Source organism: Eleutherodactylus coqui, chromosome 7 (assembly GCF_035609145.1).
Source record: "Eleutherodactylus coqui strain aEleCoq1 chromosome 7, aEleCoq1.hap1, whole genome shotgun sequence".
Taxonomy (NCBI): Eukaryota; Metazoa; Chordata; class Amphibia; order Anura; family Eleutherodactylidae; genus Eleutherodactylus; species Eleutherodactylus coqui.
In genome coordinates this window covers 196,461,034-196,479,050 of record NC_089843.1, presented here as the reverse complement: position 1 = coordinate 196,479,050, position 18,017 = coordinate 196,461,034, and the positions used below count along the sequence as shown (strand labels likewise).

At 47.0% G+C, this 18,017-nt stretch overlaps 1 protein-coding gene across 1 annotated transcript in view; it reads left to right on the top strand.

Moving 5' to 3' along the window:
• Positions 1-18,017, top strand: part of B4GALT1 (beta-1,4-galactosyltransferase 1) — a 71,431-nt gene that overhangs the window by 22,140 nt on the left and 31,274 nt on the right. The window contains exon 2 of the mRNA XM_066574225.1: positions 7,512-7,747. Within this exon, the coding sequence (XP_066430322.1) occupies positions 7,512-7,747 (236 nt within the window). The remainder of the gene's footprint in view (positions 1-7,511; positions 7,748-18,017) is intronic.

The window sequence follows — 18,017 nt, the reverse complement described above, 5'->3', positions numbered from 1 at the left end:
TTTTGGCAGCGTTAAATGAAGGTTGCTACCCTGCTTGAGAGGGAGAGGGGAACAGTGGGAGAGGGCTTGAAATATAAGGCCGACCCCGAAAGCTAAACTACGTGGAAAAAAAAGAAAAAAGCATTACCTAGCAGGTGCCATATGGGTCCCTCCTGCTGCTCTCTGGCATCCCTGCAGGCTTCCGGGCACTTGTCATTACCGACAGAGCATCTCTTGGTGGTAACAAGTTTGAAGACCCCACCCCCAGCAAGGGATTGCTGTGATTGGTTCAACAAGCACTGACTCAGCCAATTGGAGCCAGCGCTTGATGAACCATTCGCAGCTTTTCAATGAATGGCTGTGATTGGTGCATCGAGTGCTGGTCCTGATTGTCTGAGCCCACGGTGTTTTGAGATAGAAATGCCTTGCATACGCAGGGAATTTGCATGTTGGCTAGCCTTGGGCTCCGTTCCCAACAGACCTGGCCCAGCATCATGCTTGTCAACGTGTGTTACCTGCGGATGCAAGGCGTTTTTCATGCAAAACCATCTTGCATCTTTTTTCCTCTGAATTTGCGATCCTCTGGCGCTTGTTTCACGTGCGTCGAGGAATTTTCCTTTGATTTCAATGGGAAATGTCACAACGCTCTCGCATGCACCGCCGAGGGAGGCAAAAAAATAGGACATGCAGCGATTTTTAGGCTGCCCGGGTCGGTTACAACTCCGCTAATACCCAAAGATGTGTGTGCAGTGCAGCAGGATGCAGGTCCTTCTTTCTAGCAATGGCCAGGAGGAGGATGTGGGATGTCCTTAACCCCCGCGAAGGCCTGCATTTCTGGAATGTAATTTATTTTTGTCTGTTAGGTGTTCACATCAGCGGCGTAGGAGGTTGTGTTCAGAACTGCCATAGTTGCCTTTCGCTAAAAATCGGGATAAGAGAGAGCAGCATGCCGCACTATTTCATCCTGTGAAAGATGGATGGATGGATAGCCAGAAACCAAATGGACTACATCATAGTTAATGGAGTTCTGCACTATTTGGTCCCATTATGAGGTGGATTCGTTCAGCCAGGGGTGGTTTTCCTGTTTGCCAAACGGAAACCCCTAGCGCTAATGTGGACAAACCCTTAGAGGGTTCTCCTTCATTGTTTGTGTTTGTCTTGTTTTCTATACAAAATAATATATACCACTGTGCTGACCATGACCATTTGACACTGTCGACCATGACCTCCCTCTCACTATGCTCCGCTCTATCGGCCTAAAGGACATTGCTCTTTCCTACCTCTCTGACTGCTCATTTAGTGTCTCCTTTGCTGGCTCTACCTCTCCCACAGTCCCCCAGGGCTCAGTCCTTGGTCCCCTTCTCTTCTCTATCTACACAGCCCCAATTGGACAAACCATCTGCAGATTCGGCCTTCAAAACCATCTCTACGCGACGACATCCAGTTATACGCTTCTTCCCACGACATCTCTGATCCATTCCTACCAAATATCACTGACTGCCTGTCTCCATATCAGTATCTGGCACCATCATAACCCTCCGACAGCACGCCCGCTGCCTTGGGGTCAAACTGGTTTCTGACATCTCCTTTACCCCCATATCTAATCTCTGGCCCGAACACGCCACCTGCACCTCTGGAATATTGCTAAAATCTGGCCGTTCCTCACCATGGACATGCTTGACACACTGGTCGCCCTCACCCACTCCCTACTTGACTACTGCTACTCGCTGCTTATTGACCTTCCCCACACCAGACTATCCCCTCTCCAATCCATACTAAATGTGGCAGCTAGACTCCTCTTCCTATCTGGCCATTACTCAGACGCCTCTGTACTATGCCAGTCGCTGCACTGGCTACCCATTCACTACCGAACTCAAATCAAACTCATCACCCTCACCCACAAAGCTCTCCATGGCGCTGCGCCACCATACATCACCTCCTCCTGTCCGTACAACACCCAACCTGCGTGCTCCGCTCTGCTAACACACTCAGACTAAACACCCCTTTAATACGATCCTCACATACTCGCCTCCAGAGCCTCTCTAGAGCAACAGCGATCCTCTGGAACGCTCTACCCCAAAGCATCCGAACAATCCCTGATGCACGGAACTTCAGACATACCTCTTCAAAGTAGCATACCAAACCTCCTGATCTAGACCCCCACCCCTACAATATGCCCCCTGCCCCTACCTATGGCTTTTTCCACCTTTGCCTGTGATGTGCACTTCCTGCCCCGCACCTCCTGCACTACCCCACCCCGTTTTGTGTCCCATAAAACTGTATATCGCCTGTTATCATCGCATTGCTGTGTTCCCCTTTGTTCCGCCGCCTGTCCCTGTACCTTCTGTATCACTCCCATCCCCTTTGTGTCCAAATAACTGAATACCACTCTTGGAATTCCTGTAAATTTCGTTCTGTGTCTGTTCCTTCTCTCTCTTGAAAGCTTTGTGGAATTAGTTAGCGCTATACAAATAAAGATTATCTTATCTTTAAAATATTATTAAATGGCGTGATAGTCCGGTGATCCTACGGGTATAAGGTCCTCCTGACTCTTGGCATACAGCAGCTGGAGGGGGTCTGGCATGTTGGGTTTCTTGTAGCCACGGATGCCGACTGTTGAACGCCGAGTCCTGCAATGACTATTCTAGTAAAACTACTGATCCAAGACAGTCGTCTAAGTGTTGTGATCTGCTTCACTTCATGTGCGTTCCTTCAGGCCTTCAGTATCCGGGTTTCCTTCAGTGCGGACTCCCTTAAAAACACACTGCAAGATAACATTGTGTCAGCGCAGTCATTTCCGCCCTCACTTCCTGTATTCACACAGGAAACCATTGACTTTACCATGCAATGTGAGCTGGAAATGCTGGTCTGTTTGCATGATGGGAATGCATTTAGGAAGTGTCACTTAACTCTTTCAGGACCAAGGGTCATAGTAACATAGCATCCTAGGCTGAAAGGAGACAAGTGTCCATCCGGTTCAGCCTATTTCAGCCCCCACCGCGCCCCCCATATTAATCCAGAGAAAGGCAAACCCAATGAGGCAGAAGCCAATTTAGCCCATTTGGGGGGAAACATTCCTTCCCGACTCCATAATGGCAGTCAGAATAATCCCTGGATCAACACTCTGCAGAGAAAAGTTCCTTCCTGACTCCAAGTCCGCCAGTCGGGAGATCCTCGGATCAACATCCTTGCTGGTTATTTAATATCTATTTCCTGTAACGTTGTAGGGCTCTAAGGGTCATTACAGAATTTTTAGATTAGACGAATTAAGTGCCGGACAGACAGCCCAAGACTACCCCTCCTCTGCTGTCACAAAGGAGCGATGGCCGTTCAGTAATTGGAGTTGGAGATCCTCCAGCCGCTCGCCTCCATTCACAGTTAGCAGGCAGTCGACCACAGGTGACTGACCGCTGTTTACACGGGACGATTATCGAGAGCAGGAGTCTGAGCGATTCTAAGTTATAATCATCCCGTGTAAAAGGGCCATTGCACACTTTAAGGTGAAATGTTTTTTTATTTAGTCTACCAATACTTTTTTTTTTTTTTTTTTGGAACATTTAAGCCTCATTGGATCAAAAAGGATCCACTATGTTTTCACTTTGCATTATATAGGGAAAACTAACCCAAATGGGAATAACTGCCGCTTCCCCTGGGGCTTCCCCTTGTACTCTACTTGATAGAACTAAATGTAGCACATAAAATCATCCGCTCAATGCGACCATTACTTCCCAACACAGACCCCATTATCCTGAAAATAAGACTGGGTCTTATATTAATTTTTGCTCCAAAAGATTTTCCTTTTTTCCATGTATATCTGCCTGGACGCTATTTAGATTGACTTTTTAAAAAAATTAATGGTAACTAAGGCTTATTTTTTTTGCAATAGGGCTTATATGTTAAGCATTGTCAAAAAAAACCCTGAAAAATCATGCTAGGGCTTATTTTCAGGAAAACAGGGGATCTCCATTAAGGCTTTATGCCGGACTCCCTTATTACCTGGCATCAGTATATGCTGGTAAAGCAAGTAGAAAGAAAGCAGCAGATACACATATGGAGAACTAGGATTGTATAAAGCCCCCGTTCTACATGGGGTGGACACATGATAGGGCATCTGTTTTATGATAAATGCATCCCTGCACTGGAAGGTGAGGAGCTTTGGCAGGACTCCAGATGGCACCCAGAACTCTTGTCGCCATTTGCAATCTTATCACTGTTGCAGGGCTGTAACTTTTAGAAATAGACAATTCCTCCTTTGTAGTCTGCTAGAGGGTTTAACCCATGCAGCGCTGTGATAACGAAGCTCCTGTAGCTGCACGAGCGAGGAGAAGGATTTGTGTACTCCGGACATTTTTCCTCCTATATTTAACCCCTTCCTGCTCCAGGACGTACATTTACGGGGCGATCTCTCTGCATACAGTGCGGGCATCAGCTGTTTACTACAGCTGACACCCTCGGGCAATAGCCGCGATTGGCCGACCCTTTAAATCCCCCGAACAATGGGGGGGAGCCGTGCAGGTGTCATGGCAGCCGGGGGCCTTTTGAAAGGCCCCAGGGCTGCCTTAGCAGACTGCCTATCAAGCCATCCCCGTGGGGTGGCTTGATAGACTGCCTGTCAAATGGCAGTATGACGTAATGCTATAGCATTCCGTCATACTGCAGATGCGATCAAAGCATCGCTGGTTGTAGTCCCCCAGGGGGACTTTAAAGTAAAAAAAAAATCAATAGTTTTATTAATTGTAAAAAAAAAAAAAGTTATAAAAGTTTGAATCACCCCCCTTTTGGCATATCTATCATTAAAAAATCTAAATCATAAAATAAAAATACATGTTTGGTATTGCCGTGTCCGTAAAAGTCCGATCTATCAAAGAAGTGCATTATTTTTCCTGCATGGTGAACGTCGTCTGAAAGAAAAAATAAAGAACGCCAGAAATACACTTTTTTCAGTCACCCTGTCTCCCAGAAAAAACACAATAAAAAGCGATTAAAAGGTCGTATGTATTCCAAATTGGAACTATCGGAAACTACAGGACATCCCGCAAAAAATGAGCCCTTGCTCAACTACGTCGACAGAAAAATAAAGTTATTGCACTCAGAAAATGACAGCAGAAAATAATTGAAAAAAATTAAATGTCTTTGAAAAAAAAAGTGGAGTATAGTAAGAAAAAAACTATACAAGTTTGGTATTCTAGTAATCGTACCGACCTGTAGAATAAAGTCATCATGTCGTTTTTGTTTTAGTTTGTGCGCCGTAAAAACAAGACGCACTGAAAGATGGCGGAATGTCGTTTTTGGTTTTTTTTTCATTTTTCTCCACTTATAATTTTTTTACCGTTTTTCAGTACGTTATAGGGTACTTTAAATAGCACCATTGAAAACTACAACTCGTCCCGCAAAAAACAAGCCCTCATACAGCGACGGCGATGGATAAATAAAGGAGTTGTTATTTTTTTAAAGGGGAGGAAAAAAACAAAAATGGGGGGAAAAAAAGGGCCGCGTCATTAGGGGTTAAATTCCGGCGTGCAATGGAATTGGAGTATCGCGTGCGAATCCATGTGTCGTACGCAAGAAATTCCATTGCAGTCCGGAATTTAAATACAGGAGGAAGGGCAGGTTCGCTTCCCTGCTCCATTCGGGAGGAGAGTCCGCGTGGAAGAACGTCTCCATCTTAGGACGGAACCGTATAGTGACGATCGAACGCCGTTGATTAGAATCGGGTCCGTTCGTTTTATACTCAGCTGCCCGGCTTTTAGCAGGAAGACAAAGCGCTGCATGTCCCACTTTTTTCTGGTATTTTGTGCAGGATCTGCCACGGAATCTCCGACTGCAAACCAGCCTAAAGCCTCATGTCCACGGGGAAAATACAATTTAAAATCCGCAGCGGATCACCCACGTGCGTGATCCACACCTAAAATTTCCCATTGGAATGCATTGACCGCCGCGGGTAGATAAATAGCCGCGGATGGCATTTTAAAGGGATTTAAAAATTTCATGCGCGTGAAAAAAAACGCGACATGCTCCATTTAAGTGGGGATCACACGTGTGGGAGCTCATAGCTCAATTGATATCCCGCATGAAAAAAAAAAAGGAATTTAAGCTCATCCGCACTGCATCCGCTGTGGAATTCCGCGTTGCATATCCGCAGCGGATCTAATTTTCCCCGTGGACATGAGGCCTAAGTGATTCTAACCTTGCTGCTTGGTAAAGAAACTTAACATTTTGCATCCTTGTTATGCAGTTTTATTAATTTTTTTTTTCTTGTTTCTTGTCATTTTTCAGTTTCATTTGGTTCGTGTATTGTGAAAAAAAAAAAAGATCTGTAACCACAAAGAATCCCTCCCAAACTACTGCAGATGGTTTTGTTTTCTTTGTTTCGCACTGATTCATTCTGTACCAACTTAAAGGGAATGTGTCATGAGAAAATGACTTAGGCCGGGCGAATGGGTCGGATTCCACATGCAGGAGGCCTGCAGCGGATTCCGGCTGTGAGCCCGGCCGGCGACCCTGCGGATCTGATTTTACTGTATTGCGAATGACCGCGGTGGCTAGTTGGCAGTCTTTCGCAGTAACGTTTTTTTTGTTTGTTTGTTTGTATTTCCTACACCGTCTCTTAGCGATGTTGCGGGTACCTGCAATGTTAAATGTGTATGGGCTGCGGGTTGGACACCCCCATTAACTTCGATGGAGACCATCCTTGCAGAGTCGGCTGCAGTTTTTCTTCCACTTGCAGAATATGCAATTCATATCCACGAATGTGAAGGAAAAATCCAAGGTTCATGCCTTTCATAGCCCTCGTTTGCCGCAGATCTCTCTCTCCATCTTTCCCCCTCCCCCGGCGCCCCCCAAATCTTTTCGCCCGATTAGGCAGTTTACTCGAAAAAAGCGATGCTCGATCGAGTAATTGCTCTAAACGGGCACGTTTGCTCATCTCTAGCAGATATTCAACCTGTAGATCGTACTAGTATAAAGGAGAGGAGAGGGTTTTGGGAAGTCGGATGCATTTTGGACCTGTGATGGGGAATGCCCCCTCACAGTGTTGTTCCCAAGAGGCCCTCCTGTTCTCTGCCTTTGCTTCTCAGGCTGATGCACAAAGCAGATAAGTATACTTAAGGCTCTTGGTGGTGTGAGTATTAATGTAACCGTTGTTTACCCAAACCTTTATGCCATATCGCCTATTTTTCTGTAAACTTGTTTCATTTGATCATCCATTTGTATTAATACATTTTGTTGTGCCCACTTGTCCTTCCTTAAAGCCGTATCCCAACTTGTTGTTTTCCAGTTGGCAAACATAAAGTTAGTGGCCGATCCGGCAGACGTGTCGGCACATCTCTGAACTGGCATGTCTCCATTCATGTAGCCGTCACCTTTTAGTCCAGAAATAGTCGGGCCGTTCCCAAGTTTGACCTTTTTTTTTTTTTTTTTTTAAATGCATTTTCTCTTTTCTTTTAGAGTTTATATTTGTCTTCCAGGAAACTACTTGAGGAATCTATAATTAAGTGAAATAAATGTAAATTAAACGTGATTTTGCCTTTCAGTGGGCCCGCTGAGGATAGAGTTTTCAATAACGGTGGATCTGGAAGAAGTGAGGAGGATTAACCCCAATGTAATGGACGGCGGTCGGTACAAGCCAAAGGACTGCAAAGCGCTGCAGAAAGTAGCCCTAATTATACCGTTTAGGAAGCGCGATGAACATCTGAAGTACTGGCTGCACTACCTGCACCCCATCCTCCAGCGGCAGCAGCTGGACTACGGCGTCTATGTCATAAACCAGGTACGTCTTCATTGTATCAAGGGCAAATCACATTATCTGTTTGAGGCGATTCCGCGTCACCATCTCACCTGTACAGGACTATGGGGGCTGGTGCGGCCATCTCACCTGTACAGGACTATGGGGGGGCGGCCATCTCACCTGTACAGGACTTATGGGGGGGGGGGCATCTTGCCTATACATGACTATGGGGGGTAGGCCATGTCGCCTGTACATGACTATGGGGAGGGGGATTAACAGCCATCGGGCCTGTACATGACTAATGGGGGAGCGGCCATCTCGGCTGTACATGACTATGGTGACTGACCAATTGTGAATTGCTTATGGGTAGGGCGGCTTCCATTAATAGAATGAGTCTATGCGCAGTATGCTAATGTTCTATTTTTTCAATGTGTGCAGAATATCGCGGGGTGACAATCTTGGATTCCGCAGTTGAAATCTGGTCGTGTGAGAAGGTCCTAATACTGTCTGATGTTAGAGAGATTACATTTTTTCTAAAGATCAGGAACAGACAGACTAGTATCAGGCTCAGTGTGAAAAATGCAGGATTTTAGGATTTTTATTTTTTTTTAAATACAATGATCGAAAGTTTAAAAAGAAAATCACATTTTTGTGTTAAGCCTATTTTAAAAAATGTTGGTGATTTTATAAAATAGGTTATTTTCTGATGACCTATTGCTAGAGATGAGCGAGCACCAAAATGCTCGGGTGCTCGTTACTCGAGACGAACTTTTCGCGATGCTCGAGGGTTCGTTTCGAGTAACGAACCCCATTGAAGTCAATGGGCGATCCGAGCATTTTTGTATATCGCCGATGCTCGCTAAGGTTTCCATTTGTGAAAATCTGGGCAATTCAAGAAAGTGATGGGAACAACACAGCAACGGATAGGGCAGGCGAGGGGCTACATGTTGGGCTGCATCTCAAGTTCCCAGGTCCCACTATTAAGCCACAATAGCGGCAAGAGTGGGCCCCCCCCCCCCCCTCCCAACAACTTTTACTTCTGAAAAGCCCTCATTAGCAATGCATACCTTAGCTAAGCACCACACTACCTCCAACAAAGCACAATCACTGCCTGCATGACACTCCGCTGCCACTTCTCCTGGGTTACATGCTGCCCAACCCCCCCCCCCCCCCCCCCCGCGCACGACCCAGTGTCCACAGCGCACACCAAAGTGTCTCTGCGCAGCCTTCAGCTGCCCTCATGCCACACCACCCTCATGTCTATTTATAAGTGCGTCTGCCATGAGGAGGAACCACAGGCACACACTGCAGAGGGTTGGCACGGCTAGGCAGCGACCCTCTTTAAAAGGGGCGGGGCGATAGCCCACAATGCTGTACAGAAGCAATGAGAAATATAATCCTGTGCCACCGCCATCAGGAGCTGCACACGTGGGCATAGCAATGGGGAACCTATGTGCCACACACTATTCATTCTGCCAAGGTGTCTGCATGCCCCAGTCAGACCGCGTTTTTTTATAAATAGTCACAGGCAGGTACAACTCCGCAATGGGAATTCCGTGTGCACCCACAGCATGGATGGCTCCCTGGAACCCACCGGCTGTACATAAATGTATCCCATTGCAGTGCCCTGGACAATGTAAAATTACTGCAGACTGTTTCACTCTGGACAGGATGACAGCTATGATGTGAGAGGCAACGCAGAGCCAGGAAAGAATTTTGCGCAAGCCTGCTGTAACACTTAGCTGGCTGCGTATGAATTAGGACAACTACCCCCAGCAGAGACACAGTACACTGAGGATGGTCACAGGCAGCCCAAATAGATTTTTCTTTCCCAATTTTTTTTGGAAAAGCCCACTGCCTATATAGACTGTATATGTCTTCTGTCCCTGCCTCACCACTACTGGCCCTGGACTATGTATAATTACTGCAGGGCGCAATGCTCTGGACGGCCGATATACCAAAAAAATAAAAAAATGTGCAACACTGCAAAAAGCAGCCTCCACACTACTGCACACGGTTAGATGTGGCCCTAAGAAGGACCGTTGGGGTTCTTGAAGCCTAAAATAACTCCTAACGCTCTCCCTATAGCAGCTCTGGCACCAGCAGCACTTTCCCTGAACTATGTCAGAACGCATCTGTGGCGAGCCGCGGGAGGGGCCGATTTTTATACTCGGGTGACACCTGATCTCCCCAGCCACTCACTGCAGGGGGGTGGTATAGGGCTTGAACGTCGCAGGTGGAAGTTGTAATGCCTTCCCTGTCTTTCTATTGGCCAGAAAAGCGCGCTAACGTCTCAGAGATGAAAGTGAAAGTAACTCGAACATCGCGTGGTGCTCGCCTCTAGTAACGAGCATCTCGAACACGCTAATACTCGAACGAGTATCAAGCTCGGACGAGTACGTTCGCTCATCTCTACATATTGCCTTTAAGGAAAAAGTGTTCCCCGGATCAGGATTTCTCAATATGTCTCCATAATTGCATGGCTCAACTCTTCTCCCCATCACAAGCCTCCCAAATCTGGCTGCGGGCCATTCATCTCCAGATGCTCACACACTTGGAGCTCAGCCCTTCATACTTTGTTTATTGAACAGTACTTCTCTGCAGATTCTCATTAATTGGATTAAGATGTGAGGGGAAAAGAATAAATAAGTACCCCAGTTCAGACGTACGTTCCGGTAGTCCTCCACAAATCTCTGTTTACAAGCTACCAGCAATGACGTGCCATGATGGCTAATCAGTAGCCTCAGCAGTCACGTGCCATGTGACTGGCACTGCCACTTGGGCATGACCTTAGAGGCCACTGATCTACACCCCTTAAGCCGTCTCTAAGGGTCCTTTTAGACGAGCCGATTCTCTTTGGTACAAGTGAGTGATGTCACCGCTAACTCATTGGCGCTCATGCAGCCTGTTTATACTGGCAGATGCATCGTTGGCTCGTTCACTTTGATTATTTGGCATATTTACAATGATCTAGAATGAATATTTGACTTGCCAATGATCGTTCAGGCCGATAATCACTCTATGCAAAAGGTCGTTGGCAAGTACTTTTTAAGAAAAAGAAATCTTCCTTAAAAGTCCCCGCTTTTCATAGTCCAGAGTCGCAGGGGCCTGACTGTGCCGGATCTCCCTAAACCCACCTACTTATAGATCGGTTAGAGCTCATAACCTGCCATGTGTGATCATTGAGAGAACTGGGCAGCGGTGTACATAGCCACACAATGCTCCTCACCCTGCACGTTTTCCCTATTGGGGGCGGTTTGTCTGATTTTGTTCTCTCTGAGATAGTGGGAGGAATCTAGATGTTGTGCTGTATTCTATGCACCACATGTGAAGAATACTGCAAATTTTGCCTTCTGTAACGCACACAACAGTATCAGCAGAAAACTAGAGAAGTACTCTAGAAGTACTCTAGAGAAGGATTCCAGTAGCTGTAATACAGTAAAACATTTACTCTTATCTGTAGCAACGGGTGTGTGTGTGTGTGTGTGTGTGTGTGTGTGTATATATGTATATATATATATATATAATATAAATAATGTCTGTCACTGCTTCTTTCTCCCTCCTCCTTCCCCTCTCCTCTCCGTAGACTTCTGTGGGCAGCATCATCCTCCTTCACTTCCTGTCCGCCATCTTACTAACTCTGTAAGGCCCCACTTACACGGCACAACTATCAGGCAAACGATGCCCGACACTCGACCCCGCACATACTTGCTCTCGTGTTGTCACACAGGAACGAGTATCGGCACGCAGCAGGGCGGCTGGAGGAGATTTCACTCCTCGCTCTCCCCTGCCACTCCCCCCCTCACTTAACACAGCGGCTGTTCAGTACTGAACGCCTGCTATTTACACTGAATGATCACAACTCCTTCCCTCAGATCCAGACTCACGGGTTAGGGGGTGGGATGAGTAATCATCCAATATCACGAAGTACGATGCACCGAATGTAATAAGAGCTGCTATGTCTCTAATTACATTTTGTCGTATCTTGGGCCAGCCATGCGCCGCTTTCTGAAATCAAGTAAATCCTGCTGTAGGGTCGCGCTACAATTCACACCAGTTTCTGGTATAAATAATGATAGTGAATTTTTTAGGCTGCAGCCGGCCCCGTCCCTCCCACGAAGCCACACGCACCTCTTACAAAAGTTTCGGGGGTCACCTACAAAGCTAAAAATTGTAACTTTTTAACTCCAAAATTCTGGTGTAAACCTGTTTATGAATTCTTTCTTCTGTGCTCGGACAGGGGGGAGAAGTCTGCAGAGAGCAGCACCATGTGGCAGCTGAGTCCTGTGTGAGGACTGTTTGATTGAGGTGGGGGGCAGGACATGCCTCTCTGGATGGCGGGACAGTTCCCAAATCCAGAACACCCAGGCAAAGGGGGATCTGCATATCTCTCTTACAAGGCCTGAATACATTTGTTTACAGGCTTTATCTTACTTCCTGCGAATGTTTCACAGCCATTTGTACGTATTCCTAAGCCTACGTGAATCGGTTTCCTGATGTATGGCAACTGTCCAACTCAGAAAGAGGGACCATATCAGGTGGTTCTAATATGGCTGTACAGTTGGTGGTTCCATTCAGTTAACACTGCGGTAATGTGTGAAAGAGAATATATCTTGTATGATTTAGTATTTTGGCTATGTCAGTAAGGCTGCCTGCACATGAACAGATTTGCATTGCGAAATTCCATGATTCGGCAGGAAATACCGTATGTAACATACTATGGAAAAGCACTTCTTCCTGCACAGTCGTGAAAACCAATTGCGATTTCCGCGAACAGAGAAAAAAAATCGCATTATGTACTATTTTAGTGCGGCTTGCACACGGGCGGCTTCCATTGAAGTCAATGGCAGCCGTCTGACCCGCAGCCCATTGACATTACTGATAGGTCGCAGGTACCAGCGTCATTGCCTAGCAAGGGTGCTGGAAAAAACAAACATTTAAATGAAAAAATCTGTAAGTGCATAACCAACGGTGAGCCGTTCGGACCATCCGCAGTACCGATGAAAACTAAAGAAGACAGGTACGCACGGACACTGGTCGCGGTCAGAGCCGGATTCTGCTGTGGGCTCCCGCATGTGGAATCCGACCCGGTCATGTGCAGACGGCCTTAGTACAATGTTCTGCAGAGCAGGATACTGCAGAGTATCTTCATTACCATATATTAATGATGGTTAGGACCTGAGACATTGTGTCTCCCAGAAGCAAGAAAATCAGAAATGTGGAATCCTTTGTTATCTACACAACTGGAGACAACAGGAAGTGTCACTTATTTACTCTTCAGAAAGGAAAACCAGTTTGCACCAAATGTATGTAGTACCTGTATTTGGCTTTGTAACCTCCCTTTCTGGTTCTCCTGGAGACCTACCGTATTTGTCCTATAAAAAGGCGTGTACATTTACAATAAAGCCGAGTCAGCATTTGCAGCACTGTCATGATGTGTAGCCTTTGTTGTTCTCTCCAAGCTTGTACCAACAACAGGTTTATTAGGTTTGGCGTTGGCAATTAGCCATGTATACTTATTTTAGATTCAATTAAATTTGATTGATTTTTACATGTTAAACCAATATGATGCATTACAATAAACATTGGACTATCTTAACTCTTGTCGTTGCTTCACGTCCTCTTGCACCATGAAAATAATTAGATCGTCTTCATCTGCATCACATATCAATATTAAGTAATACTTGACTCATAAATGTTATACAAACTATAACTAACTAACAGGGGGTGTATAGAGAACGGGTAAGGTTAGGAGAGAGGGGGTAGGGAAAGGTGGGTTTTAGGGGGTAGTAAACCTCCTCGCCTGTTTGTATTGGTGTTCTCACTCTTCGAGTTGACCTGATTCCAGCCAGGTTTTGAACGTGTTTAAGGCTCTCATCGATATCCACGGGCTCCATAGGTTATGCATCCCAGTTCGTTCCTTTTCGCTTTCAGCTACTTCCTCCTCATACCTCATTAACATATTAAGTTTCTCTGACCACATTATTCGTGTGGGTGGAGATCCTGATTTCCATAATTCAGGTACCGACATTCTCACTGCTAGAATAACCAGCCGCAACAGGTCAGTTCTCACTCTAGCCATAGAACCCGGTAGTATCAGGAGCAGGGCCATCTCCGCTGTTATGGACACTGTAGACCTGGTCATGTTGTATAGTAATTCCACGTTACTCCAGAGGGTCCTGACTGGGGGGCAGTCCCACCAAATGTGGGTCATTGTCCCAGGGCCGTTCTGGCACCTCCAACATATCGGCGGTATTCTATTATCAATTTGGTGTAGTCTTGACGGTGTCCGATACCAGCGTGATATTATCTTAAAATTCTGCTCCTGTAGTCTACCGTATCTGGTGCTTTTGTGGCACATGAGGAAGGCCCTCTGCCATTCTGATGCAGTGCAGTTGACCCCTAACTCATTCTCCCACTGACCCGTGTAGTTTGGGAGGGAGTCCCCCGTCTCACCGTTCAGCAACAGCTTATATATTACCGAAATGCCGTGCTCCGTAGGCCCCGGCGACATGCTCATCTCCTCAAATGGCGTCAGCTGTCTTTTAATACACTCCCCGGGCGTCAGGGACCCCACAAAGCCCCTTACTTGGAGGTAGCTCAACCAAGCTCCTGAGGGGGGACTGGAGTTACCATAAAACTCTCTCAGGGGTTTCATCCCGTCCTGATTTACTACGTTTACGACTCTAGGAATTGGAGAGTCTGGGATGGACAGGATTGTATTCTTATCTCTCGCTGGTGGGAACTGTGGATTGGCTACCAGTGGAGTAAGTGGGCCTGGTATTGATATCAGTCTCGCTCTTGTGGCCCATGTCCCCCATTTCTTGAGGACCTTTATAAGGTGAGGTGAGAGGCTCTCCACCTCCTCAAGGTACTGTCTAGGTATCCAGGGAGCCCCCTGGAGTCGGCTGCATGTTCCATTTCCACCCATAATTTAGTTTCTTTCGCTTTTAACAGCGAGAGAATGAAGTTTGCCATACAAGCCTTGTAATAGAGTGAAAAGTCCGGTAGCCCCAGTCCCCCATCTTCTTTGGACCTTGTTAGTAGCCTGTGGCTAAGTCTAGATTTACGGTTCATCCATACAAATTTAATGATTAATGACCGGATACTCAAAAGGTATTGCCGGTTCAGGGCTACTGGGAGGGTCTGGCACAGATACAGAAACCTTGGGAGGGAGTCCATCTTGACTGCATTTATCTGCCCTGTCCATGATATGTAAAGCGGGCTCCATTTACTCAATTCCGCCCTCAGGCCCTCCAGGTATGGGAGGAAGTTTAGTTCATATATCTGTGCAGGGTCAGCTGGGATCAGTACCCCCAGATACTTAATGGCCAAAGGCTTCCACTTAAAGGGGAAAGAATCTGAGAGGGCCTCCACCTCCGTCTGGGCCAGTGTTACATTTAGGATCTCCGATTTCTGTAGGTTAACTTTAAAATTACTTACTCTCCCATATCTCTCAAATTCCTTCATTACCACTGGCAGCCCTACTCTTGGGTTCGACAGGAACAGGAGGAGGTCGTCCGCAAAAAGCGCTAACTTGTGTTCGGAGGGGCCCTCCGTCTGTCCTCTGACTGACCCGTTTTCTCTGATGGCGTTGGCCAGGGATTCCATGGACAGGATGTACAACAGGGGGTGACGGGGCACCCCTGTCGAGTTCCATTGTTAATCGAGATGGAGTCTGAAAGCGTCCCATTCACCCGAACTCTGGCTGATGGTCCCTTGTATAAGGCCATAATCCATTCCCTCATTCTCCGGCCAAGGCCTATCTGACGGAGGGTCCCCTCCAAGAACCTCCACCTGACCCTGTCGAACGCCTTTTCTGCGTCTACTGTCAGCAAGCACAGTGGTTTATTTGCTGCTCTTGCCCTGGATATTAGTGAGATCGTTTTAATAGTATTATCCCTGGCTTCCCTCCCAGGGACAAATCCCACCTGCTCTCTATGTATCAAGTCAGGGATGTGCTTGCTGAGTCTATTTGCTATGAGTTTGGCTAACATTTTGACATCTAAGTTTATCAGGGATATAGGTCTGTAGTTTGCGCAGGAGGAGGTGTCTTTCCCCGGTTTCGGGATTACTACTATATGCGCCTGGAGTGCCTGAGGTGGAATGGGGCTCCCTTGAGAAACCTCATTAAACATCTGCGTTAGCATGGGGGATATTTCTTTTCCAAAGATTCTGTAGAATCTGGCCGAAAACCCATCCGGGCCTGGCGCTTTGCCTATCTTTAGATTTTTGACTATCTCCTCTACCTCTTCACATGTGAAGTCCTCCAAGGCTGCTGCATCCTCTATCTTTAGCGGGCCCGGGCCGTGTTTTTCTAGGTATGTCCTTTCCTCCTCCCCTTCTCTATCTCCTGCCCGTGGGGGTTGTTCTATGTTGTAAAGTCTTTCATAGTATAGACGGAATTCTTCCAGGATGTCCCTTGTGGAAATCGCTGGTGTCTTCCCTGCTCTCTGTATTTTGGGTACGAATGTCACCGGTGTTCTGGGGTGTAACGCTCGAGCTAACTTTCTTCCACATTTATCCCCTGCCTCGTACGCTTCCCTACGGATCTTGTCTCTCAGAGCCAGCGTCCTCTGATCTAATATTGACAGGATCTTCTGGCGTAGTGTCGCTAATTCTGCCCGGACGACGTCGTTTGGGGTTTTTTTGTTGTCTGTCTCTTTCTCCTGTAAGGCCGTTAGCAGGGCTCCCAGCTCCCTTGTTCGCTCTTTTTTTAGTCTTGCCCCTTGGGAGATCATGGTTCCTCTCAGGACACATTTAAATGCTTCCCATTTGACTGGGGCCCGCGTGCTATCGTTTTGGTGGTCTTTTACAAAATTGCCTATGGTTGTTTTAATCTCTTGGACACATTGGGGGTCTTTTTAGTATGTTGTCATTAAGTTTCCATGTTCTAACTCGTAGATCTTTTTGAAATCCGTTGAAGTCAGCGTATACCGGAGCGTGATCGGACCAGATAAATGGTCCGAATTCGCATACAGGCCTGTAGTCTAGGAGGGCGTGTGAGACCCATAAGTAATCAAGCCTGCTGTAGCTATTATGGGGGATTGAGTGGAATGTATAGTCCCTGACGCCCGGGTGTAGCAAGCGCCATATGTCGACTAGGTGCATGTCTCCTAGTTCTCTCATTAGGGTTCTTGTTGCTGCCCGTGAGACAGAGGACCTACCTGACGATGTGTCTTGTTCCGGATCCACGGCCAGGTTAAAGTCGCCTCCCAAAGCAATGGTAGAGCCGTCCGCAAACTTCGCCAGCTCCCTCAGGATGGCCACGCCGAAGGATATCTGTCCCTGGTTCGGGAAGTATAAATTTGCAAAAGTTATCACCTTTCCAAAAACTTCTGTTTTAACAAATAGGTATCTACCTTCTGGGTCCTGTAGAACGCCAAGGGGTTGCATCTGTATCGAGTTATGGAATGCAATAGATACTCCTCCCGCCTTCCGGTTCGGGTTCGGGCTATGAAACCAGGTAGGGAATGCTTTTGTGGAGCAGGAAGGAATCTTGTCTGTTTTAAAGTGGGTCTCCTGGAGGAAAAGCACCTTCCTACCTTTTTTTTTTGCATGTGGTACAGAATCTGACCCCTCTTGGAGGGGATATTCAACCCCTTGGCGTTCTACGAGGCAATCGTCAGGTTAGCCATGGACTACACTGGTTAGGTCGCTTGTCACGTTCTTCAGGCGAGGTTTAGGGTGGACGGGGTTGGGGATAGTGGGGGGAGGATAGAGCACGGGGCTAGGGGGAGGGGGGGGGGGGAACATAAAACATCTACAGGCCTCTCGCTAGGCCTCACTATTCAACACTAATCACTATTAGTCGCTTTTAACTAGCTTCAAGCACAGCTTAAGAGCTGCCTACTCTAGGTGGGGGAGAGGAGACCACCAATGGAGGCCTGCCCCTGCCCTCGCCCTCGCTTGGTGGAGAAAAGAGAAGAAAAGTAGAAATATGACAAATATAAAGATTAAATTGAGTAGCTGATGGCACTGATCTCGCCCGCCGCCGGGTCTATCGCCACATCATATAAAGAGAGAAATGAAAGAGAAGAACAGGTATGCAAGAAGGTGGATAGTATCAGATTTTCGTTAGCCGTTGGTCTGGACACATGAAGGGGCCTAATTAGGCTGGTCTGGTCAGTTCGTTACACCAGTCTTCCTGTGTACAAGTCCTCAGGACTTCTGTGCCTCCTCTTTCAGCCTTTGTCTTGATTTCTTAGGGGCTTATTCCCCGGTTCTCTTCGCGGTTTCCCCGCTTTCTGCCACTCCATTCTAGGTGGGGGGACTGGCATCTCGCCAATTTTGGGCCAGTCCGGTATTGCAA